Source organism: Tachypleus tridentatus, chromosome 7, assembly GCF_004210375.1.
Source record: "Tachypleus tridentatus isolate NWPU-2018 chromosome 7, ASM421037v1, whole genome shotgun sequence".
Classification (NCBI taxonomy): Eukaryota; Metazoa; Arthropoda; class Merostomata; order Xiphosura; family Limulidae; genus Tachypleus; species Tachypleus tridentatus.
In genome coordinates, this window is record NC_134831.1 from 39,945,034 (window position 1) to 39,971,572 (window position 26,539).

At 32.3% G+C, this 26,539-nt stretch overlaps 1 protein-coding gene across 2 annotated transcripts in view; it reads left to right on the forward strand.

The window, feature by feature from the left end:
• Positions 1 to 26,539, forward strand: part of LOC143255491 (uncharacterized) — a 142,045-nt gene that overhangs the window by 112,503 nt on the left and 3,003 nt on the right. For both annotated transcript variants that reach the window (XM_076511232.1, XM_076511233.1), the window contains exons 118-155: positions 56 to 136; positions 469 to 651; positions 999 to 1,253; positions 1,457 to 1,534; positions 2,174 to 2,356; positions 2,664 to 2,735; positions 2,950 to 3,132; positions 3,294 to 3,368; positions 3,547 to 3,729; positions 4,001 to 4,072; positions 4,243 to 4,425; positions 5,314 to 5,388; positions 6,086 to 6,268; positions 6,767 to 6,838; positions 7,557 to 7,739; positions 8,103 to 8,171; positions 8,991 to 9,113; positions 9,488 to 9,571; positions 9,886 to 10,005; positions 10,515 to 10,619; positions 12,200 to 12,328; positions 12,831 to 12,953; positions 13,294 to 13,377; positions 13,804 to 13,923; positions 14,425 to 14,532; positions 14,942 to 15,070; positions 15,451 to 15,666; positions 15,783 to 15,902; positions 20,033 to 20,140; positions 20,409 to 20,537; positions 20,959 to 21,078; positions 21,264 to 21,347; positions 22,362 to 22,481; positions 23,209 to 23,259; positions 24,436 to 24,611; positions 24,710 to 24,837; positions 25,363 to 25,505; positions 26,100 to 26,338. In XM_076511232.1, coding sequence (XP_076367347.1) covers positions 56 to 136; positions 469 to 651; positions 999 to 1,253; positions 1,457 to 1,534; positions 2,174 to 2,356; positions 2,664 to 2,735; positions 2,950 to 3,132; positions 3,294 to 3,368; positions 3,547 to 3,729; positions 4,001 to 4,072; positions 4,243 to 4,425; positions 5,314 to 5,388; positions 6,086 to 6,268; positions 6,767 to 6,838; positions 7,557 to 7,739; positions 8,103 to 8,171; positions 8,991 to 9,113; positions 9,488 to 9,571; positions 9,886 to 10,005; positions 10,515 to 10,619; positions 12,200 to 12,328; positions 12,831 to 12,953; positions 13,294 to 13,377; positions 13,804 to 13,923; positions 14,425 to 14,532; positions 14,942 to 15,070; positions 15,451 to 15,666; positions 15,783 to 15,902; positions 20,033 to 20,140; positions 20,409 to 20,537; positions 20,959 to 21,078; positions 21,264 to 21,347; positions 22,362 to 22,481; positions 23,209 to 23,259; positions 24,436 to 24,611; positions 24,710 to 24,837; positions 25,363 to 25,505; positions 26,100 to 26,338 — 4,889 coding nt within the window. The remainder of the gene's footprint in view (positions 1 to 55; positions 137 to 468; positions 652 to 998; positions 1,254 to 1,456; positions 1,535 to 2,173; positions 2,357 to 2,663; positions 2,736 to 2,949; positions 3,133 to 3,293; positions 3,369 to 3,546; positions 3,730 to 4,000; positions 4,073 to 4,242; positions 4,426 to 5,313; positions 5,389 to 6,085; positions 6,269 to 6,766; positions 6,839 to 7,556; positions 7,740 to 8,102; positions 8,172 to 8,990; positions 9,114 to 9,487; positions 9,572 to 9,885; positions 10,006 to 10,514; positions 10,620 to 12,199; positions 12,329 to 12,830; positions 12,954 to 13,293; positions 13,378 to 13,803; positions 13,924 to 14,424; positions 14,533 to 14,941; positions 15,071 to 15,450; positions 15,667 to 15,782; positions 15,903 to 20,032; positions 20,141 to 20,408; positions 20,538 to 20,958; positions 21,079 to 21,263; positions 21,348 to 22,361; positions 22,482 to 23,208; positions 23,260 to 24,435; positions 24,612 to 24,709; positions 24,838 to 25,362; positions 25,506 to 26,099; positions 26,339 to 26,539) is intronic.

Genomic DNA, 26,539 nt, shown 5'->3' on the forward strand with positions numbered 1-26,539 from the left:
ACAAATACATTCAACTAACACAAATTAATTTTGTTACTACTTTTTTCATATTTAGTCCCACCCCCTTCCCCTGTTGAATGCCTGTCAGACTATGAGTGCACAGTTGGAAAGATTTGTGAAGCAGAACATTGTATTGGTATGTGAATCTACTTTTGTTAATATTACTGGATTTTAATGATCGAGCAAAATAATAGTGGTTCTTGTATTAATATACTTAAAGTTTTAGTTACGAAGAATTACATTTAAAGTGCATACAATGATTCAAAGACATTCCTATATATATTTGTTCTGTGTTGGTAGATAGGTGCACCAAATATCCTTAAAGATTATTCATTCATGCAGAACTTGAAGTAACATAAACAAGTAATTTATGTAAGGACTGTATCTATCATAAGTCAAGTTTTTAAACAGTTAACAATTTCAGTGTTCTAAATACCATTTTATCTTTTTGGTCTGATCTTTCAACAGTGGGATGTAGAAATGATGCAAACTGTGCCTTTGACAAAGCCTGCATTGATCGACAGTGTCAAAACCCTTGTCAGTACCCTAGTGCTTGTGGCATTAGTGCTCAGTGTCTGGCTATCAATCACAGACCATTGTGTTCTTGTCCAGCTGGTTTTACTGGCGATGCTAATGTTGAATGCGTAGTTCGTAAGTACTCATATTGCTGTTGTTTTGTTTTTTAATCTTTGAAACAGATGAACTATGGTTATGGTGCTCAATAACACTTATTTTTATTACTGGATGTTTTCTGTGAAATAATTACCCTTTCCACCTTCTGTGTGTTAAATTTTAATGTATATTTAATGATGATCTTTCACAGAGGAACCTTTATACAGAAAAAAGAAATCACCAATTATCAGCTGTTGTATCACAATTCTTCATCAGTAATGCAGTAATATGTTAATAATTTAATCACTATTTACAGAATCAAAATCATTTTGAAATTTATTTTGGTAACTGATTGATCAAGTTTTTATTTTACTTTCTTCCAACAGCACCTTCTGACATATGCTACACAGACAGTGACTGCCCCATTGGAAAGATCTGTGAGAACAGCAAATGTATTGATGCTTGTCGCACTGATGACTCCTGTTCTTTTGATAAAGCATGTATACATCGTCGCTGTCAAGACCCTTGCAGTTTTTATGGAGTTTGTGGAGTCAATGCCAACTGCCATTCAGAAAATCACAAAGCTATCTGTGAATGTCCTGTTGATTACACTGGAAATCCAGAAGTGATGTGCACTTTAGGTATGCATTTGTTAAGACTTTTAGATTGAAACTTTGCCTTTAACTTTGCAAGTTTTATTGATATTCACCTTGTTTATTGTGCTAACATAGTGTGTAAATATGAATCAATATACTGCCATCAAATAGCTGTAAATTTGGTGTAGAAATGTCAAGTTTCTTTGTTGATCTAGAGGTTTATGTATTTTTTTCTCTGAAATTTACAGCAAGAATAGATGAAGATGAATGCAAAATAGATGAAGACTGTGGTTTTGGTTTCATTTGTGTGCAAGGAAAGTGTATTGGTAAGTTTATCTTTAATAATATTCTACCTTATGTGTGCAAGGAAAGTGTATTAGTAAGTTTATCCTTAATAATATTCTACTTTATGTGTGCAAGGAAAGTGTATTGGTAAGTTTATTTGTTATAACATTCTACATTATGTGTGCAGGAAATGAAACCTCTCTAAGCTGTTCAAATATCGTCTTGTCTGTATAATTTATGGATATTTATGTTATATTTCAGCAATTTCTAAAGATATTATTTGATCTTTTCAGTAGTAAACATTTATCAAATATTGATAATTTGCACCTGATATTCTGATTCTTCCTCAAAAAAATTCTAAAATCTTTCCATATGAAGTAAATAAAATTTTAGTTTTGATGTTTTGAGCTTCAACAAATGAATTTATATTCATCTTTGAATATGAATGTCTGATTATTAAAGTTTTGTAAACTGAAGTTGTAAAGAATTGTATTATTAAATGAACAAAGTTTTCTATATTATAATGATGAAGTTATTAAGACAGAATAAATTGTGCAGTCCTTTTCTAAGAAAAATATCATGTTTAGTTGATTGTTTGTACTTTATAATTACCAGTCATGTTTAATGAAGAATAGTGACAATGTAGTTCGTAATTTATCTCATCTTTTTCTCATACATAGAGGGTTGTCGTAGTGATAACGACTGTCTTCCTACCAAGGCCTGCATCATCCAGCAGTGTCAAAACCCTTGTAGTCAACCCGATGCTTGTGGCTTAAATACCGACTGTCAACCTGTTTTTCATCGTCCAGCTTGTACATGCCAACCTGGATTTGTTGGTGATTCCAAAGTGGAATGTCGACTTGGTATGCTATTCAAAACAGATGCATACTCCTTGTTTCACTCTGTATTTAATGAAATCCTAATGGCATTTGTATTAACATGTTATAGAGATGGCATCAGAAATGGTTTTGTACTTCCTATCAGATGTTTGGATTGGGTGTGTTTTATGGAGCTGTCAAGTTATTCATTTTGATTTTTTAAATAGAAAGGTTATACATTATAATTAGGAATGTAATTATTACATTTCTCACTTTAATATTTGGAATTGGAAGGTCATTATAGTTTATTACAACAAAATAATTAATAATACATTATGACTTTTTACTATAGTGGATAAAGGCGAATGCAAAATTGATTCGGACTGCCCTATTCAACACATGTGTGAAGACACCAAGTGTATCAGTAAGTATTGCAGGAAGGTGCTTCTTTGTATTTATCATTCCTTCTTCTTCTGTCTAATTTCTTTATTTATAAGTAAAACAAGTTTTAGAACTTAAGGTAAATTCTAAAAGAAGTTGAACCTAATAGTTCATTAATAAAACTCTTTAGTTCTTGAAAAGAGAAACTCTGCATTTGATGAGTATGTGATATTCTGAAATTAAAATTATTTTAATAGTTGGGTGCAGAACAGACCAAAACTGTGCATACGATGAGACTTGTATCAATCAAATCTGTCAAAATCCATGCAGTTTTTATGGGGCCTGCGGAAGAAATGCCATTTGTCAGCCAATCAATCACCAGCCTGACTGCTCTTGTCCTCCAGGTTACATTGGTAATCCTAACGTCGTATGTAACAAAGGTAAGAATAAAAACTACTTTAGAACTTGTATAATATTTTTTTTCTTTTTGAGATCATAAGTGTGAGATTGTAACTTTCCTTCTTATTCTTGTGAGTATTATGACATCTCAACTAATTGATTTAAGTTTGTTATTGATTAAAGAATATTACCTTTACTATAGAAACTATTCCTGTGGAATGTACTCATGATCATGACTGTGTGCAGGGAAAGATTTGTGACAACAACCACTGTATTGGTAAGATAATTGTTTCCACAACTTGAACAAATAACTTTTTTTAATGTTTAGAATGATTTTACATAATAATTAAAACAAGATGCAAAACAAAAATTTAATTAGACTTCCATATGACAAAAAGCAACAAAATAATATGGACTAAGTGTTTTTATTCAATAAATGTTTTTTTATTGATTAGCGGGTTGTCGTCATGACAACAATTGTCCCTTGGATCGAGCTTGTATGAATGGTCAGTGTCAGAATCCATGTTTACTGCCTCATAGCTGTGGCCAAAATGCTCACTGCAATCCATCCAATCATAGGCCAGCATGCACCTGTCCATACAACTTCCTTGGAAATCCTCTCGTTAAATGCGAGCCTGGTTAGTGTAGCATCATATTAACTTTCCATAGCATGCTGTGGATATTAAATAATTATTTGTTGTACAAAGTGCTCTGGGAAAGTATCTAGATTAAAAACTAAAACTTTTAAATAATGATTTTGACATTAATTTATGTTTCATAATTTGAACAAATATTTTTACAGTTGTTACAGTTTTTATTCTATGAATAGAGATCCTTACAGTAATAAAATCTTTTATTATGTTTGTAATTAATTCATAGTTATACTGAGTTTCTTTTTTTATTTCACAGTTCCTGATGATTACTGTACAAATGATATTGAATGTCCAATTGGAAAGATTTGTAAAAATGAACGATGTATAGGTGAGTTGAACATTTTAACCACACCTGGACAAATTTTGTTACTAAAAGTGGAAACTGAAAAGTACTATTTGTAAGTTAAGCAATTACAAATAGTCTGTTGGAATTTCTTTAGAAGTCTTGTAACTCTAAATATGATATTACATTGTAATTGCTGTACTTTTTACTTCCAGAGGGTTGTCGTGATGATTCCAACTGTGCTTTCGATAAAGCCTGCATCAATGGTATTTGTCAAAATCCTTGTAGTATCTATGGTGCCTGTGGAGTAAATGCTGTCTGTAAACCTATTAACCATGACCGAGTGTGCAGCTGTCCTCCTCAGTATACCGGTAATGCAGGAGTGCAGTGTGTCAAGAGTAAGTATTTTCATCTTACAATACATTATTCCTGCTATAAATAATATCCTGGTTCTTTTAATATGTTAAATTATTTGTTGGAATTAATTTTTTGCTAGAAGTTTGTGAAAATATAACTGTTGTCTTAAATAGCCTTCTCAGTTACTTATGTGCTTATTGTAATCTCAGCTAGAGCACCCAGTAAAGTAAGTTTATTGTAACTTCAACTAGAGCACTCAGTGAAGTATGTTTATTGTAACCTCAACTAGAGCACTCAGTGAAGTATGTTTATTGTAACCTCAACTAGAGCACTCAGTATAGCATGTTTTTATTGTAACCTAAATTAAAGTACTTAGTGAAGTATGTTTATTGTAATCTGAACTAGAGCACTCAGTGCAACATGTGTTTATTATAATATTATCTAGAATAATCAGTGAAGGAACATGTTATAATAACGATAATAATTCCTGTTTTTGTTTTTACTTTACATGTTTTGTGATGAATTGTACAGTATATCAAATAAGAAGCAGTTAAATAAATATATCATTAGATTATATGTATTAATATGTTGCATGTTGTGTCCCAGTTGTCTTTCTTATTATGTATAACACAACTAAACATTTTTAGTTCATGTCAACTTGATAGCCTCTAAGTTTGATGGACATCTAGTTAGTGAATTCCCTGTATTTTAAACTATATGCAGATTAATAATATAAGAACTTTATACTTGTAATAATTATTGACATTTAACTCATAGCAATTATTTAGTTATTTCAACATCCAGGAAACTATTGGTCTAGCTTTTATCATTAAGATGTAATATTGCTTCCTTTACACTTGCCAATGTTTTATATTTCAAAATTAATTGAATTCAAAATGCAAATGATTTTCAACACCTTTTATTTTCAGTTCCTGTTCTGACAGAATGCCAAACAGATCCAGACTGTCTCCCAGGTTTGATCTGCCAGAATGAAAGATGTATTGGTACGTTGCTATCTCTACCATTTTGATTACCAGTTGAATATCTAAGTTATGCTTGCTGTTCAATGACGATGGTTGAATTTGATATATTACCTTATTAGGTTTTTCCTGTTGTATTAATTATGCACTTCTAACACAGCTATATATTTGTTAACCTATTCTGTTCTTCTCACTTCCAGTTTCATGAAGTTGGTCTTATAAATGCACTACTGTTGCAGTTAAAATTATGAATTATCTTCATCTCAAATAAATATTGTTTTTTGTTGGTTGTATAATGATTTTATTGTTCCTCTATTTTTGTAATAGTATTATCATATTTCTTTGATTTCTTAATGTTTTTATTGTTCCTCTATTCTTATGATGATATTGTTATGTTTTGTTAATTTCATGATGTATCATTTGTTCCTCTCTTCTTGTGATAATATTGTTATGTTTTATTGTTTTTGTGATGTTTTTATTGTTCCTCTGTTCCTATAATAATATTATGTTTTGTTGATTTCTTGATGTTTTTATTGTTCCTCTCTTCTTGTGATAATATTGTTATATTTTGTTGATTTTTTTTATGTTTTTACTGGTCCTCTGTTATGGTAATAATATTATTACATTTCTTTGATTTTGTGATGTTTTTTTTTATTCCTGTGATAATCTTATTATATTTTGTCGATTTCTTGATGTTTTTATTCATCCTTCATTCTTACAGTGGGTTGCCGATCAGATAGCAACTGTCCAATCGACAAAGCTTGTATCCTTGGTCAATGTGTTAATCCCTGTAAACAAAGTGGTGCTTGTGGTCAGGAAGCATTATGCCAACCTATTAATCATCGTCCTGTGTGCCGCTGTCCAAACAGATACTCAGGAGATCCAAACATTCTTTGTTCAAGAGGTGTGTTTAACTTTTTGCATGTTTTTGTTTCTGGTTTTTTTTAATTGGTATATATGCATTGTTTCAATATGTCTTTTAATTATTGCTAAGAAAAATAATGATATTTTGTAAACTGTTAATATAATGAGTTCACTTAGAAAATGAATGTTTTGCTTTTGTTTTTAATATAAGAAGTGCTAATTTAAATTTATTATTAGAATTTCTTAATATCAGTATTTTAACTTACCTCTCCATCAGGGTGCAATGTAAACAAACGTATTTCAGATTTATGCTCATCTGTTATTGTATTAAATGACATTCTAAAGAAGACTTAAATTTGGTTTACAGTATGACTTTCCTTATTTCAGATTTATGCTCATCTGTTATTGTATTAAATGACATTCTAAAGAAGACTTAAATTTGGTTTACAGTATGACTTTCCTTTTTGAAGATAGTCTTTTTTTTCTCAAGTATCTATTACTAATTTCCTGTTTTCATAAACTGTTTCTGATGTTGCAGTTGAAGATATAGAATGCAGACAAGATGAAGAATGTGCCATTGGATTTATCTGTGTTAGGTCTCAGTGTATAGGTGAGTTCAAGAGATCACAGTTTCTTCTTCTACTCGGTATTTATTGAATGAAATTGAATAGGGATTTTCTTATGTTAGTTCTCAATGTATAGATATGTCCATGTAACCTCAGCTTCTGCATTTCGACTTGATGTTTGTTGAATGAAAGAGAATACATATTTTCGAATGTTAAACATTAAAGTATAGGTGCATATGTGCCACCTAAGTTTCTGCATTTATACTAGGTGTTTGTTGAATGTAACAGAATACAGATTTTCATATGTTATATTTTAGTGTATAGGTCCATATGTGCCACCTAAGTTTCTGCATTTATACTTGGTGTTTGTTGAATGAAACAGAATTTCTAACAATATTTTTAAGACTTAAAAATATCGAGATGTTGCATTGTATGAAAGCATTCTACTCATATCTTGTACCAAGTTTATTTGTACAATATAATAATATATGCGATTATTGTGATTTGTTCCCTATAGAACTCTTATTGTTGTGGTTTATTTCAATGCATTTAAGAGATTCAGGTGTTCATTCTGTGCATGCTTTGAAAAAAACGGGTACAAAGCTGAAAATGGTGTTGTATGTTCAGGCATCATGGGATATGTTTTTTGTAGCCCCCTAATGTTGCATGGTCAAGACTTTTTTATTGTTCTGTCACTTCTGTTGCTTTAAAATCTGTTAAAGTGTACAAATAAAATATTCTTGTTGTAATTTCAATATATAGCTGGATGTCGTACACACAGTAACTGTCCATTTGATGAAGCCTGCATCAACAGGATATGTCAGAATCCATGTAACATTGGTGGAATCTGTGGAGTTAATACACTGTGCCGTGCTCTTAACCATGAAGCTGTATGTAGCTGTCTTGCAGGATATAGTGGATCACCTCTAATACAGTGCACTCTTGGTATAGTGGTGAAAAATCTTTGATTAAATGTTGGAAATTAGTAGAGACATTTTTGAGTAGGATTTAGTTGAGTCTATCCTATCAGAACATTCCAGTAAATGACTTGATTTGAATAAGAAGTTAGAATTTATATTCCATTGACAATTTTACAAGTATTTATATGTTAAATACAATTTTCTATAGGAAGTGATATTATCCTAGGTATAAGTTCTAAATTTATAACTTTCTTAGGTTTGAGGTCTTTTCCCATAATGAAAGCCAAAGCTATCTATTTAGTTGGTCTTTTGAACTAGTTTAATGAATACTTGACTTATTTTAATTTTCTTTCTGTTTGACGAAATGTTTTTTTTTTTTTTTTTACAGTTCAGTATGAATGTGAAATTGACAAAGACTGTGGAAGTGGTTATGTTTGTGTTAATAAACAGTGCAAAGGTAAGAACATTATCAATAAGAATTACATTTGTAATATTTCTAGCTCAATAGAAATACATCACTTCTTGAATAAGATTTTAAGAAAGTTATTGATCATTTTGTTGGTAGCTTAATACGTTTTTTTGTTATGTAGTTTGATCAGTTTGGTTTGTTTTGAATTTTGCACAAAGCAACACAAGGGCTATCGGCACTAGCCGTACCTAATTTAGTAGTGTAAGATTAGAGGAAAGGCAGCTAATCATCATCACCCACTGCCAATTCTTGGGCTACTCTTTTTACCAATGAATAGTGGGATTGACCATCACATTATAATGCCCCCATGGCAGAAAGAATGAGCATGTTTGGTGCGACAAGGATACGAACCCCGACCCTCAGATTACGATTCAAACGCTTTAACCCACGTGGCCATGCCAGGCCAGTTTCATCAGAAAAAATCACAGAATTCTATAATAAGTATGTTTAAGATAGTATTTCTGTATACATATATTTACATATTATAAATGAACACATTTTTATAGAGATTATATTGACCGTAAGAGGATCAATTCACATAAACACCAGTACATACCTCCAAGAAAGGGAGTCTCATGTTAAGAGATTGTTTTTAATATTAGACAGACAACAGTTAGTGTCTAAGGAATAGGACCCTATGTTAATAATGGGATTATTTTTTAATCTTACACAGACACCAGATAGCCCCTCTAAAAAAGAGGACCTCGTTAACAATGGCATTGTTTTTTAATCTTGCACACACACTAGACTGTCCTCTAAGGAAAAGGATGTCATGTTAACAATGGAATTCTTTTTAATCTTATACAGACATCAACGAGTGCCTCCAAGGAAGAGGACCTTGTGGAATTGGTGCCATTTGTACCAACTTGCCAGGGAGCTATAAATGCATCTGTCCTTCAGGCCTTGTTGGTGATCCATATAAAGAAAGTTGTAAGTCAATGCTTTATTTGTTGTTTTGTAATAACCAAAATTTATCTTAAATTTTGTTGTTGTTTTTATCATTCCATTTTCTCCAAAGTTGATGTACAATACACACTTTGACACATCAACATTTATTACTAGATTAACCTGTGTTTAGTTATAAAGGTGTAAGCCAAGTGATAAATTATACTCAGCTGTACAAAGCATTCACAGGGTATGAAAACTTGTGTCTGAAAACAATTTTTGTATTATTTATTAACAATAACATTTCTTTCCTTCATCAGAATCTTACTGAATAACTAAAGGGACATCTAATACAATTTGTCTATGTAATCTTGTGTTTAATCTATATGTATTATTATTATTAACTTTTCAACAAAAAGGCCGTCAGCCCATCACCGGGTGTAGGCGAGATGAAGATTGCAAGCTCAATGAAGCCTGTAAAAGAATCAATGGAGAGTGTTTTGGTAAGAATTACTTTATAATTGGTCATTTACTTTCTAACCATTTTTAACTAGTGTCCATCACAGTGTCATTAATGTTCTGTTTTATAAGTAACCATAAAACATTAATTTTTTGTAGATTTCAACTCATAGGTGAAAATACTACAAGACAAATATAATATTTATATATATTCATTTTTTTATAATATTTATTTTATACTTTTCTGAACCATAACTTTTAATTTTGACTTGATAGTTGAGAATACAATGAAGAAACAAAGGTTAGTTTACAGATTTGTAATTTTTTAGAATTAACATACTTATGACATTTTTTCTAGATGTGTGTTCCAAACCTGGCATCTGTGGCAAAGGAGCCATTTGCCGTGCACTCAACCACCAGTCAGAATGTTACTGCCCAAGTGGACTAACTGGCAACCCCTATGTTGAGTGTAGTATAAGTAAGTGAATATTAGTTAATGATATGAAACAGTTATGATTGTTTCTTATATTATTTGGAAATGTCACAAAAATGGTATGTGTATTATTTATTTGTGTCTGAAAAAACTTTATATTGTTTATCATGTATAAAGATTGTGTAGATGTTGCTTGAACGTTTAGAGGGTAGTTGTTTATTGTTTAGACATGTCTGAGTGTAGTATGTATTTTGTTTATTATGTTTTAAGGATATTAAGTATACTGTTTAATTTTGTCTAAGGATGACACATGTATTGTTTAGTTGCCTAAAAATAGCTTCTGCATTGTTTAATTGAGCTGAAGGATGACATGTATTGTTTAATTGTGTCTAAGAATGGCATGCGTTGTTTATTTACCTAAAATAGTTTCTGTGCTGTTTAAATAATAATATTTAATTGTGTCTAATGATAACACGAGTATTTTTTTATGTATCTAAGGGTAGTTATTTACTATTCACATGTGTATGAAAGGTATTTTTAACATTCCTTTACAGTTCAGACTTGTCAGAAACATGAAGAATGCCTTGGAAACCTGCACTGTCTTGGAGATCGTTGTGGTTGTCCTCAGCCATTTAGACAGCAGGGTCTTTTCTGCATATGTAAGTGATATGTTTGGAAACTGATATTGTAAGCTAGGATATGAAGGGGCAGCTCTTTTATCAGTATAAAAACTTTTGAGATTTGGCAACAGTTGTGTATGTTCTAGTGATGTGTAAATTTATATTCATATATATGTAAATATTTGTAGTTTGGTACATTCTGTATTTGCAGACACATTACCTATCCATCTATACTGCCAACACCATATAACAAGAACTTAATAATAAGCTACACTACATGGCCAAAGGTATGTGGACACTCATTCTAATTAGTGGGTTTGACTATTTCAGCCACACCCATTGCTAATAGGTGCATAAAATCAAATATACAGCAATGCAATCTCCATAGACAAAAATTGGCAGTAGAATGGATCATACTGAAGAGCTTGGTGACTTTCAACGTGGCTCTGTCATAGGATGCCACCTTTCCAGTAAGTCAGTTTGTCAAATTTCTGCTCTGCTAAAGTTGTCCCGGTCAACTGTAAGTGCTGTTATTGTGAAATGGAAACGACTAGGAGCAACAACAGCTCAGCCACGAAGTGGTAGGCCACAAAATCTAACATAACAAGACTGCCAAGTGCTGAAGTGCATAAAAATCATCTGTCTACGGTTGCAACACTCACTACCGAATTCCAAACTGCTTATGGAAGCAATGTCAGCACAAGAACTGTTCGTCAAAAGCTTCATGAAATGGGTTTCCATGGTCAAACAGCCACACACAAGCCTAAGATCACCATGCACAATACCAAACATTGACTGGAGTGGTGTAAAACACACCACCATTAGTCTCTGGAGCAGTGGAAATGCATTCTCTGTAGTGATGAATCACACTTTACTATCTGGCAGTCTGACAGATGAATCTGGGTTTGGTGAATGCCAGGAGAATGCTGCCTGCCTGAATGCATAGTGCTAACTGTAAAGTTTAGTGGAGGAGGAATAATGGTCTGAAACTGTTTTTCATGGTTTGGGCTTGGCTCTTTAGTTACAGTGAAGGGAAATTTTAATGCATGCAATGAGATTTTAGAGAATTGTATGCTTCGAACTTTGTGGCAACAGTTTGGAGAAGGTCCTTTTTTGTTTCAGCCCCTGTACATAAAGTGAGGCCCATAAAGACATGGTTTCCCGAGGTTGGTGTGGAAGAACTTGACTAGCCTGCACAGAGCCCTGACTTCAACCCCATCAAAATACCTTTGGGATGAATTGGACTACCAACTGTGAGCCAGGCCTTCTCATCTGACATCAGTGCCCGACCTCACTAATGCTCTTGTGGCTGAGTTGGTTCAAATCCCTGTAGCCATGTTCCAAAACATAGTGAAAAGCCTTTCCAGAAGAGTGAAGGCTGTTATAGCAGCAAAGGGGAGACTAACTCCATATTAATGCCCATGGTTTTGGAATGAGATGTTCAACAAGCACATATGGGTGTGATGGTCGGGTGTTTTGGTCATATTGTCCTTTTAAAAATTCAATTTTTAATTAATTATGGGGATAATGTTCAGTAAATAATATGACACGAATAAATTAAGAAGTACTAAGTGAAAGAACAAATATCTACATATTTTCTTGTCTTGGCTATTTTTCAGTGACAAGTCAAAACTGCACAACAACCAATCCCTGTCCAGAAAATCAAGAATGTGTGTACGAAGGTGGACCTTATGGTTTCTGCATTTGCCCACGTGGATTTAAACTTACACCATATGGAGCTTGCAGAGGTAAATAAATATATACATGTATAAAATACTGCTCTTAGAAAAACAATATAGGAATTTAACTAACAGACTTTAAACTCTTCAAAAAACATATTTTACCTTAGTATCCTAAATTAAGTTTCTTCTGTAAGCTGTGCAGAAAAATTATCATCTTTATCTTTGTATTTCTTTGTTTTCTGAGTTATATTTAAGGATACTTGTAACATTGATGTACTGAATACATTTGTAAATACATCTAGCTAAATGTAATATTGGTGTACTGAATACATTTGTAAATACATCTACCTAGATGTAACATTGGTGTGCTAAATACATCAAGTTAGATGTAACATTGGTGTGCTGAATACATTCATAGATACATCTAGATACTTGTAATATTGATGAATCAGATACATTTATATACCTATATATAAATATTTGAGGATCAGACAGCCTAGCATAATGTTTATAACTGCATAGAAATATTTAAATATAGGTAACATGAAAAATATTTCTTGCTTTTCAGACATTGATGAATGCCAGCAACTTCCTTTTCCATGTGCTACAGGTGCACAGTGTTACAATACCATTGGCAGTTATCGTTGTGAATGTCCTGTAGGTACTATAGGAGATCCAAACTATGGTGTTTGTAAGTATTAAATCATCAAAGCTTAGCATTTTGTGGTCTGGAAAATTTCAATCATAGCAATAATTACTATAGAGAAAATTTTAAATAAGTCTAAACCTTTAAACAATGTTTTAGTAGTCTAAAAACTGCTTTTACCAGATATTCGACGTGTAATTCAGAACATTCTGACTCTTAAGAAGTAACTCTTATAATGCGAGTCATTTATTTATATAACGTAAGTTCTCTTTGTTGATAAATCAACTGATGATTATCTGAATGTAATAAAAATTTCATGAACAAAGAACAGTTCAACATTGACTTGGCATGTTTTAAATTGGAATATTCTCATTTGTTTGTCTAGGTAAAGTTCCTGAAGGTGAATGTCGTACAGATGGTGACTGCCCCTTGCATGAAGCTTGTAATGTTGCATTAAAGAAGTGTTATGGTGAGTTTTTAAATTCCAGTATTACTTTCCAGATTTTTATCAATAATTCTTTTTCATTTGACGATTAGATATTTTATACAGTTATAAGGTCATTCAGTATATGTCTTGTAGATGGTGCATGCAGTCATAAAATAATACACCATATGTTGTGTAGGTGTTCCATAATATAATATACTGTGTTGTATAGGTGTACCATATGCTTGTACAAAAATATCAAATATAACATCTATATGTTCTATGTAGTCATTAGACAATAAATTGTTGTAAATATTCTATGTATTTGTAAGATTATAAACTGTAGATGTTCTATATAGTTGTATGATGATAAACTGTATTCTTTACATGCTCTATTATATTTTGAAAAGTAACCTATAAACCTTCCCAGTTTAATGTTTTTTGAACCATTGCTGTGTTTCATCAAAACAGATCCTTGCCATACAGACAGTGCTTGTGGCCGAAATGCTAATTGTCGTGTAGTTAATCACCAACCAGAATGTTCTTGTCCGCCTGGTTTTACTGGACAACCATTGCTTTACTGCCATAGGGGTGAGTAGTTTTAAACATGAGTTTAATGTAGCAGTAATTACTGCCATAGAGGTGAGTAATATTATAGAGATGTTTAATGTTGTAGAAATTACTGCCATAGAAGTGAGGAATATTGTAGAGATGTTTAATGTTGCAGTAATTACTGCTACAAAACTGAGTAGTTTTAGACAGGTGTTTAATGTTGTAGTAATTACTGTGTTATATGAGTTCTACTAAACATAAATGAATGTTTTCTGCAGAAGTATCTCTTATGGATTTAATAAGTTAGTAAAAACATTATTTTAATTCTATACATTACATAATTAATTCCTGAATACATAAAGTATTAAGTAGAATAATAATTGTGGAAATTGTCTGTTTGAACATATTGAACTTTTGTCAGGCTTTAGAACATAAAGTACACACCAGAGTATTTTAGTGTAAGTTGTTTGTGTTCCTTAAGATTATTATTTATGTTGATGTGTGTGTTTCAGTGTTTGCCTTATTTTGAATATCTTTCAGTGAGAGGTTGTCAGTCTCACCAGAATTGCCCAGGAAATCTCTTCTGCTTGCCTAATGGCTATTGTGGCTGTCCTCCAGACTACTCAAGACGTTATGACTTCTGTATAAGTATGTTCTTGAAATAGCTGTTTTTATGAAAGTGTTATCTTTGTATCCCTTGGAAAGCCAGTACTGTGAACGTGATTTACTATTCATGTTTGAAAAAAATATGTCATAAGTAAACAGTAAATAATGCTTTTGTTTATGATAATGAGAAAAATCACTTGAAGTGAAATGTATTCTCGAGACTGCTGGTGTGGATATTGAAACTTTAATTAAAATAAAGTACAGAACAACGTTTTGAACTTCTTAGATCGTCTTCAGGTTAACATTTATTTCAGTTAAAGTTTTAATACCCATACCAGCCATCTTAATGTTTGTTTAACATTTATTTAAAATGTTTGTTAGTTTTATGTTGAATGTGATCTGTCATAACTGAAGCTGTGACATAATATTTTATTGTTTTTCTAATGCTTAGGAACAAGCTACAATTGTACTACCACCAACCCATGTCCAGAAAACCAAGAATGTGTTTATGTGGGTGGAACTTATGGTTTCTGTATTTGTCCACGAGGCTTTGCACTTGAAATTGATGGCACTTGCAGAGGTAAGTTTGAATATATACAAATGGAAGTTAGAAAGATATTAGTTTTTAAAGCATCATGCCATCATGGACCTCTTAATTATCTCTAAATGGTCCAGTACAGTGTTGACAAAAATAACAGATTAAAGAATAACAATTTTAAAGTCAGTAAGAAGAAAAGAAAAATGTTTTCTTAAACTGTGGAAAATATTTTGTATTTTTCTTTAGATTTAACAGAGAAGCATTTATTTCTGCTCCATTTCTTACTAGTACCTTCTTGTACAGACAGGAATTATAACTTATCTTGGTAATATAACGTTAAGATATGATTGTTTACGTACTTTTATTATCTGTAAAATGTTGTATCCAATTAAAAGAGCTGACTGAAAAGGATTTGTTTGCAGATGTAAATGAATGTATTGAAAATAAACCTCTTCCTTGTGCCCGTGATGAATACTGTCGAAATGTTCCTGGTACTTATGAGTGTCGCTGTCCAGAAGGTTTTCATGGTGACCCTTACATCTCAGATTGCTTAAAGAGAATTATTGTAGGAGAATGTAAATCAGACAATGACTGTGCTTATGATGAGGCCTGCGACATTCTGCAAGCCACCTGTTACAGTAAGATACTATGAATTTACATTAATTGCAGTTTGATCTCTCTAATTATATACAATTTGAATATTGTTAAAATAAAACGTGCTATGTATGTACTTTATTCTGTAATTTGTCCTCAGATCCATGCTATGAAGGTCAACCTTGTGGACAAAATGCTATCTGTAGAACAGAAAACCACCAACCTATTTGTTCATGCCCCCCTGGATACTCGGGAAATCCACGAGCTTACTGCTTCAAAGGTTGGCTTATCTTTTGATTCCATACATACATTTATTAAAATTTATAAGAGTTAAAGAATTATTGCATAGTTATTTTTCCCACATGGTTTGTTGAAGCAAAATAATGTTATGTTTCGTTTTAAATCAGGGGTTCTTAACCTTTTGGCACTCGCGACCCCTTACCTAAGAGTTTGAAACCCATGTGACCCCCTACTTAGGTCTTACTATCAGCAGCTTAATTTTTCTTTTATTTTCTGTGAAGGAGAGGGAAAGAAACATCTAAAAAAAATATTTAAAAATTCTGTAATTATTTATTAGCAAATTAAATCACATTGGTCCAACCTGAATTCACAAAAAGAACATATATTTCTTAAAATAATAATAACATAGGTTTCAACAGCTATCCAACCCAGCTAGTAAGATGCCTGATGTTGCATTTCAGCAGCAAGCTTTGAAATTCGTGGCCAAGCATTTGTTAGAGCCAGTCTCATGTCATCTCCAACATCCAATCTGTTCCTATTCTTTGTTTTTATATTGACAAGAGTGGAAAATCCTGCCTCACACAAGTAGGTAGAAGCAAATGGAACAAGGACACGTAAAGCTATCATGCTGACTTTGGAGTATGACTGATACATAGCGCACCAGAACTGAGTCACGGATTTCACCTTGAAGAGATCACGAGCTGAAGAGTCGTTTCTTAGATCCAGAAATTCATCTTGGATATCATCTGGGATGCTGGATACATCAAGTTCAGTACAAAATGGGTTCCTTACTAGGGCCTGCTGTTCCTGTGATAGCTCAGGGAGGTAACGCTCGACTTCCTTTTCTAGAGACTGAATATGTTCGGTAATCTCATCCTTGAGGAACTGATCCAGTTGGATCTGAGACTCATCCATCACTCCACAAAGTTTTTCAAACATAGTGATGTTTCCAAGATTGGTTTTCTGACGCCAGTTCTGCAATTTGGAAACAAAGGCCCGAAGACTATCTTGAAAAAGGAGAACATGTGTTTCCCTTCCTTGAAGCTTTAAATTGAGCTTGTTCAGCCGGTCAAAAATGTCGGCTAGGTACGCAACCCTTTTATTCCATGTTTCATCTTCGAAGTGAGCTACAAGATCTTTCCTTTCTTGAGTCTCCAGGAATAGCTTTATTTCATCTTTCATTTCAAAGACACGATTAATAACGTTTCCTTTCGACAACCAACGTACTGCTGTGTAGAAGAGAAGGACTTTGCATAGTTCTTTGAATAGGCGAGTGTTGAGTGCTTGAGTCTTCACATAATTTACAATTTTGATTACAGATTCAAGCACTTCCTGCAGAGAGGCAGGGAGAGTCTTACTGGCGAGAGCATATCGGTGAATCATGCAGTGGATGCCCTTTGCTTGAGGTGCTAGCTTCTTCACTCTCGACTGGAATCCTGATTTCGATCCCAGCATAGCTGGTGCCCCATCCGTACAAACCCCACACACGTTTTCCCATTGAAGATCTTCGTCTTGAAAAAAAGTTGAAACTTTTTCCATGACATCATCAGCTTTTGTTGTGGTTTCAAGTGCACTGCAGAATAAGAATTCGTCTTTGATGTCACCTGAATTAATGTATCTCACGAAGACAAGCAACTGAGAACATGAACTTACATCTGTTGACTCGTCGAGCTGAAAGGAGAACAAAGGGGAACCCTTGATTTCAGTCAAAACCTGTTCCTTCACATCCATAGACATTTTATAAATGTGCCTCTGTATAGTATTATTTGACAGGGATACTTGCTGCATCTTCTTTGCACTGGCTTCTCCAAGAATAAGATTTACTGCTTTCATCATGCAGGGTTTAAGAAGTGTTTCTCCAATCGTGTGAGGCTTTTTTTGTTTAGCAAGTTCGAATGCAATCTCATATGAAGCTTCCACTACGGCTGCACTCTGCTGCTGAAACGACCCATTTCTATCGATTCTTTGGCTTTTAAGACACCGTTCATGCCGTTTGAAGAAATCCAAACCCTTCTTTGCGTGTTCTGGATGTTTCATCTCGAGATGACGCTTGAGTTTTGATGGTTTCATTGACTCTGCACTCAGGACAGCATGACACAAAACACACTGTGGTTTCTCGATGCCGTCGTTGGCGAGCACAGTGGTGAAGCCAATGTTGAGGTAGCATTCTGAGTATCTGCGCCGTTTAGCCATGGACACAACTCACCTCTACTGCTTACTTATCTCCTTGTTAAAATAAAATAAAAATGTTGAATAATGAACGCTTTGGCAACTGTAGATCTTACACTGACTACTTGTGGGGGTGCAGGTAGAGTATCAATGGGGTAAGTATTGGGAGGGAAGGGAGCGTGGTCAGTCGCGCGATTCGTCATCCACCAATCAGCAACGGACATGTGACTCACGTGTCGACAGCGAGCACACACACACTAAATCACAGCTAAACAGACACACAAGCATACGTACATGCGCGTGCACTCACATACTCGCTACTCACTAGTACACACATACATACAGTTGCAGACACATACACATTCACACAGGCACATTCACTCACAGGCACGCATACATACACCCATAATGTCACCTAATGACATTGAACTAATGTAGCACACGTTTTGCTTTACACCGAAACAAAAAAAATGTAAGAGCATGAAAATGTAATTGATGAAATAAAATTAATGTTATCCCAAGCTACTTCTAACAAGGCTACGCGACTCCCCTGCCAAGGCTTCGCGACCTCCCAGGAGGTCGCGACCCACCGGTTGTGAACCCCTGTTTTAAATACTCTAACTAAAATGGAAGGTAAGGATTTAATTTAAACCAAAAAACTTCTCAACAGCAATCTTGACAGTTTCTTAAAACTTACTACATAAAAAAGAAGGTTTTGTGCAATACATGAGCAATAATTTATTTATAAAGCTTAAAAAATACAAGTTAAAATACTTTAAAAACTCTACATGTTTTTGTAGAACTAAGTCCAACATCTTTAGTATGATAAACCATTAAGTTTCTTATACACTTATGTGCATATATAATTTGTATATTTTTTATGGTTGTGCCATTTACAACAACAATTTAAAAAAAATATTTCCATAGTTCCTTGGCCTAAATCTATATTTATATTCATTTTGTTTTCAACAACGTTTAAGGATTTTGTTATGTTTAGTTCATTTCTTCTCATTACCTGTTTTAGTATTTTTACATTAATCCCAGTTCATAACATGTGGAGAATTTGCCACATGTTCTACCAAATCCACTTCACCCCTTTTTAATTTGTCCATCACATTTTAATGTTATTTTATTCTAAACTTTAAATTACTACTTGTCTGTCCAATATAACTACAAGTACATGACCTTTTATATAAACCACATTTATCCCTTAATTCAGTTTTATCTTTCAAACCATTAATTATTTTCCATATTAACCATTTTCCTATTTACATTAACTATTTTTTTGACCATTGTGAAACACAGGGCAAATATATTTTTCTCTACCTCCATTTTAAATTATCTGCAATTTAATACATCCAGATATTTGAAGTTTGTTACAATATTTGCTATACACAATATCTGTGATTTTAGGATAACATCATCAGTCAGTTGCTACCTGTTTTAACTATGTTAATTGTAACATGAAATCCTCATCATATGAAGAAACATTAATATCCCTACAAACAAAATACGAAAATGAGGACATTTTCTTGTGACCATGAGTCACATGATCTCACATGTTGGAGTGTGACAACTGAGAGTGGTTTTCTGTATACAGAAGTGGACAGAAAGCACCTCTCTCTTTTTTACAGAAACATCTAAAAACCTTAAACAGTTGTCATCTTCAGTTCCTAAAGTGAATTGTATAGTAGAGTTTATCGAATTCGGATGCTTCTGGAATTCATTTAACATATCATGACATGGTAATGACAGATTAAAACTTTTCTACCATAAAGAGAAATAATGGTTCCCACAAGTGTTGTTGTTTCAATTGTACATTGCATATATAAGTACTGTTTATGAAAGTCAATTAAGGAATTAAACACCATAACGTGAATCAAAGAATATAGGTTTTTAAATTTTGTCTGTGTTTTACAAACACTCATGAAAACTCTTTTACATGATTGTAATATAAAATTCCTTTAGTTTTGAAGTAAGATTTCATACCTTGCTTTCTAGTGGTTCGTTGTGGATTTGATTACAACTGCCCTGGAAATCAGATCTGTCTTGATAAAGATACATGTGGCTGTCCATCCCAGTATCAGAGAGTTGGAGACTATTGTATATGTAAGTCCTTAACTACTATTAAAAAACATTTTTGTTCCTCAAAGATCACCAGAGTTGAATATACGTAGGTTTTATTTAACAGTTTTCATCTGTGGAACAAAGTTTTTACTTCACTATTGAAGAATATTTCCACTTTTTCAGTTGTTTTGTTTTTAATAGTTACTTTTTTCTCTCATAATTTTAATACTGTTTAACACACTGTTAAAAAATTAGTAGGTGAAGTGTTCTTTGACTGATATTTACTGAGAGAAAAACTGTTTTTTAACAGTGATTAGTCAGAATTGCACTACTACCAATCCTTGTCCAACTAAAGAAGAATGTGTCTATGTTGGACCCCAGGTTGGATTCTGTGTCTGCCCAAGAGGATTTAAACTTATGCCTAATGGAGTTTGTAATGGTAAGAGTTAGCAAAAAGCAGCCATATGTAGCTATTTGTTACTGGTTTAAAACATTGCAAAGATTATTGAATAAATAAAAGTTTTAAGTAAAACTAGCTAAATATTATAATATAATTTAAATAAGATGACTAGTTGTTTGGTGGTAATTTATTACTGTAACACTTTAAATCATTAAATTATATTTCAGTTTCCTAGATCTTTTTATTGTTGATTTTCTTTAATTATTTTTAATACAAGAAATATGTTTCTTAGTAGGTACCATGTACAACTTAGATATTATTTATTACTTTATAACTATTAACATTATAATTCTAAAATTGTTTAGGCAGTAACAGTGTTTTGTATTAACCACATACTGTCAGTAGGTGAATGTAGAAACCAGTAACAGGAACTGAGGACATCTGCTTTTCTATTGTACAGATATCAATGAATGTGAACCACTATCACCATGTGCCAGACAAGCCATCTGCACAAACCTCCCTGGCACCTATCGCTGCACTTGTCCAGTTGGCACCATTGGAGACCCCTATCTTGGTCAATGTAAGTATATGTTGGATCCATTAGACAATGATCTATGAATGAAATAGTAATTTGAAATCATTCTGCATCATCTTTACTTCCCTTGAGTCAGCTCTAGTATGAAGATGTTTAAACCCTGTAAAACTGGACATCTTATGAATGCAAATGACCTTCTGGTTGCTCACACTTAGATCTATAATTTCCAGGTATCACAATTGACAAGAGGTGTGAGACTGACAACGAATGTTCATCAGACAAAGAATGTGATCTTGGCAGTGGAGAATGTATCAGTAAGTGTCTGCATATGTAGTTTTATCACTAGTTGCTGAATAGAATATATCAGCAAGTACCTGTATATGTAGCTTTATTACTAGTCGTTGAATAGAATGAATCACTAAGTTCTCGTATACGTAGTTTTATCACTAGTTGAATAGAATGTATCAGTAAATACACATATATGTAATTTTATCACTAGTTCTTGGAAGAGGAACATAATTATTTTGTGTACTTGAACATTTTAGGTAAAAATATATGTTATGAACTGCACTGACATTCTTTTTATGTTATGTTTCAAATAAAAACACAAACCAAGTGAAAATGTCTTACAAGCTGTAAGTTAAATAATCATTATTTATGCTCATCTTCCTATTTTATTGACAGTTACAAACTTTAAAATGAAATCTGTGAATTAAAGTTATGATTATGGCGATTATTTTGCTTACTGTATGAGTTTTGGGCTAGCCAGTCACCTAAGCTGATCAAGTGTCATGACATTTCATTAGGATTATGGCCTAAAGTATTGTTTTCATTGAGATGTTCATTTTGATGATTTAATAAATTCCAGTCATTATGGGTTTTTGTTTTATGTTGAGCTAAAGATTAATTTATAACTTATGTTTTAATATATTTTCAGTCCTGATCTGTAAAGCTAACTTCCATTTCATTAGAAGTTTTTAAGAATAATCAAATGTGAAGAGATGTGGTTGTAGCTTATTTATTAAAGTGAGTAACTAACTACTAATAGCCTTGTGAGACAATTTTTCTACAAGACATAAACAGAAATAAGTTTGATAAAAGTTACTGAAAGATATATCAAGAGATGTATCAATGAAACTTGATGTTGTTTCATTTTATGAGATGTTTTGGACAGATGCCCTCTGTTGGGCAATAAATATTGTGTTAAATAATATTCTTAGCTTTTCAATGACAATACATTATAACCATGACAAAAATTACATGTTTTGTTGAGCATGAAGCCTTGGTAATTAGCCTCTATTTCAACAACATTTCTTTCTATTTAATAGGTTCTTGTTACAAGTGTGGTCCAAAAGCCATCTGTACAGTGGTCAATCATGAGGCTAAATGTACTTGTCCACCAAACACTATTGGAGATCCTTTTGATGAGGTCTATGGCTGTTATGAAGGTAAGACTTAGAAAGAAATGTTCTATAATTATTAGAGTTAATTAATTCCTCAATGTTTTGTGTGTATTAATAAGATTGCTCTAGAAATGATGCATATTGACTCTAATATTTAACATATGATATAGTTTTAATGTATATTAATACAACTTCAGTTGTGGCTTACTCAAGTTTTTAGCATTTCCTTTAATGAAGATAAGGATCTGTTAAAAGTAATTTCTTCATGGAATATTCATCCGTGAAGAATTTACATAACTAGGAAGATAGTCATTTGAAAAATTGAGAATAAAAATTCAATCTTTATTTTCAAATGTAAATTATTTTTTTGTTTTCGTTTGTATTAAAAATGAATAAACTTTCATAAAACATCAAGTATTTATTTTTGTGAAGTAAACAAATAGCATCAAGATTTCACTCAACTAGTTGTTACTGAGAAGTAGATAAAACATGAAGGTTGCACTTGTTACTATAAAGTTAACAGAGTACCAAGATTTTACACAACAAGCTGTTATTGAGAAGTTCATAAAATACCAAAATTGTACTCAGTTAATTATTATTGTGAATGTTTTACTCAACTAGTTGTTATTTGGAAATTAACATTGCCCTGAGATTTCATTCAGTGAGTTGTTATCACACAGTTAATGCAGCACCAATATTTCACTCAACTAGTTGTTATTTTGATGTTAATATAGTTTCAATATTTCATTTTATCTTTTTTGTTTTTTAACAGAGCCTCCTATTCTTGAGCCCAAAACTCCCTTACCACCAACAGACCTGTCAGGTAAGATACATCATCAGTGCCAGAAAAACCAAAAACATGGAACATGATTTAAAACATTTTATTTTTCATTTATATATATATATAAGAAATGCTATTCACAAAATAGTGCATTTATAATTTTAACAATATTTTTTTACAAATAATAATCTTTTCATCCAAAATCATAATTTTTATACTGTATAGACTTTTTCTGTTCTGTAAGTCATGTTGAAAATTAAAGCCCTCTATTCATGATGTAACATTTAAAGTTCTGTAAGTCATTTTAGTATATTAGTTTCTTTTAATCATGACAGGATATATTCGATTCTTTAAGTTTCTGGTAGTTCTGATATGACATTTTCTATTCCATAAGTGATGTTTAATAGATTAGTTTCTGGGAGTTCTGATATGATATTTTATAATTTGCAAGTTATGTTTGATAGATTAGATTCTGGGAGTTATGATATGACATTTTCTATTCCATAAGTGATGTTTAAAAGATTAGTTTTTGGTAGTTCTAATATAATATTTTGTATTTTGCAAGTTATGTTTGATAGATTAGATTCTGGGAGTTCTGATATGACATTTTCTATTCCATAAGTGATGTTTAATAGATTAGTTTCTGGGAGTTCTAATATAATATTTTGTATTTTACAAGTTATGTTTGATAGATTAGATTCTGGAAGTTCTGATATGACATTTTCTATTCCATAAGTGATGTTTAATAGATTAGTTTCTGGGAGTTCTAATATAATATTTTGTATTTTACAAGTTATGTTTGATAGATTAGATTCTGGGAGTTCTGATATGACATTTTCTATTCCCTAAGTGATGTTTAAAAGATTAGTTTCTAGTAGTTCTAATATAATATTTTATATTTTACAAGTTATGTTTGATAGATTAGATTCTGGAAGTTCTGATATGACATTTTCTATTCCATAAGTGATGTTTAATAGATTAGTTTCTGGGAGTTCTAATATACTATTTTGTATTTTACAAGTTATGTTTGATAGATTAGATTCTGGGAGTTCTGATATGACATTTTCTATTCCCTAAGTGATGTTTAAAAGATTAGTTTCTAGTAGTTCTAATATAATATTTTATATTTTACAAGTTATGTTTGATAGATTAGATTCTGGAAGTTCTGATATGATATTTCCTATTCTACAAATCATATTTTTTTTTCTGTTTTGTTAGTCATGTGCTTGGCAGATGGAGTTCAAGTTTCCATACAACTAGAAGGTTTTAATGGAATTATCTACGTAAAGGGACACAGTCAGAATCCTCAGTGTCGTCGTGTTGTAACAAATAATGAACGACAAATTATAGACTTTAAGGTTCTCTTCAATACCTGTGGATTAATTCACGTCAATGTGAGTAGCTGTTGAGTTCTAAGAAAGTTATTCTACAACAAGAGTAACTCATGGGTCAAATGAATGGTAAAAATACATACATTGTTTCTATATTACAGGGTGAAGCTTCCTTTATTCTCGTAATACAAAAGCACCCAAGGTTGGTGACTATCCGTGCAAGAGCCTACCATATCAAGTGTGTCTACAACACTGGAGAGAAAACCATAACACTTGGCTTTAATGTGAGGTATGAGCAAAAATTGTAATTGTTTTTACTAAGAGTGGTATGGTCGTTATTCAAAACATTTACATCATGAAAGCAAGCTTCATAGAAACTGAAATAACATATTGACTGTACAGTAGTGGCTATAAGACACAGAAACTAAAAATATTATTTCCCACAGACAGTACATTTTACACTGTATATATCTATGGACTTTCAACAGTTTACATAAAAATGATAAGTTATATCAGTATACAAATACCAGTCCCCAGTGGAATACAAACCTGCTTTCAATTAGATGTGGAAACAGAAGTTTCTTCTCTAGTTAAAAGTATTACTCTAGTTTTTACTAGTAAGGCACTTTTTATTAACAAACGTCCTCAATATCACAATTCTTTATTCTAAAAAACTCATTCGTTCGTCTTCTCCAGATAAAAAGATAATTTTCTAGCTGCTGTTGCTAATAAGGCTCTTTATACTTTATAAACCTCTTTTCATACAAACAAGACTCAGAGGTGTTTCGTTTGAGTTAGTTTATTTTTCTTTCAGTATGATTACTACTTCAGGGACGATTGCCAACACAGGTCCACCACCAACATGTAAAATGACCATTGTCAGTAATGACGGACTAGAAATTTCAAGTGCAGAAATTGGAGAAAACTTACTTCTTAGAGTTGATGTTCAACCAGATTGTAAGTATAGATCATGTAATAATAGATTACCAAACTGGTAGTACAGATAATGTAATAATAATAATAGACTACCAAACTGGTAGTACAGATAATGTAATAATAATAATAGACTACCAAACTGGTAGTACAGATCATGTAATAATAATAACAGACTACCAGACTGGTAGTACAGATCATGTAATAAAAATAAGAGACTACTGGACTAGTAGTATAGATCATGTAATAGTTCTTATTACATTGTCTAAGATATGCTAGTCTATTTTAGACTACCAGATTGGTAGTATGGATTATGAAGTAATATGTTTCTTTCTGAGATCTTTTTATTCTAAATGGTCTTAAGAAGAATTTCTGTTAATATTAACTGGTAGGTTTAAAGAACGTTTTAAATGTTTCGTTTTGTCACTAAAGCAAACGTGAAAAATACCAGTATGAAAACTCAACAGGGAATTTTATTGTTGTGGTAGGTTTCATGGTAAAATGCATCCATGATGTCAACAAAGACTGAAGTAAGACAATTTTCAGGACTTTCTTTGAAATATTCATGAAAAAATTTACATTTTTGTTCTTAAAAAGTCAATTGTGTTTATTCCCCAGATATTTATGGTGGCTTTGTGCGTAGCTGTGTGGCCAAGACTATGAATGACAACGAAGAAGTGCAATATGAAGTGACAGATGATAATGGCTGTGCCACTGATCCATCTATATTTGGCAACTGGAGGTTCAATCCGGAGAATAAAGTTTTATTGGCAACCTTTAATGCATTCAAGTTCCCCTCTAGCAACAACCTTCGGTTCCAATGTAATATCAGAGTTTGTTTCGGCTCTTGTCCTGCTGTAAGTTTAATCAACGAACAAACTACTTGTAACTGTGTTAAATGTTAAACAACTGTCAATATATGTAACCATTGAAAAAATACTTGTAACTGTTTTAAATGTTAAATAACTGTTAATCTATGTGACCATTGAAAAAAATACTTGTAACTGTTTTAAATGTTAAATAACTGTTTATATATAAAACAAAATTGAACAAAATAT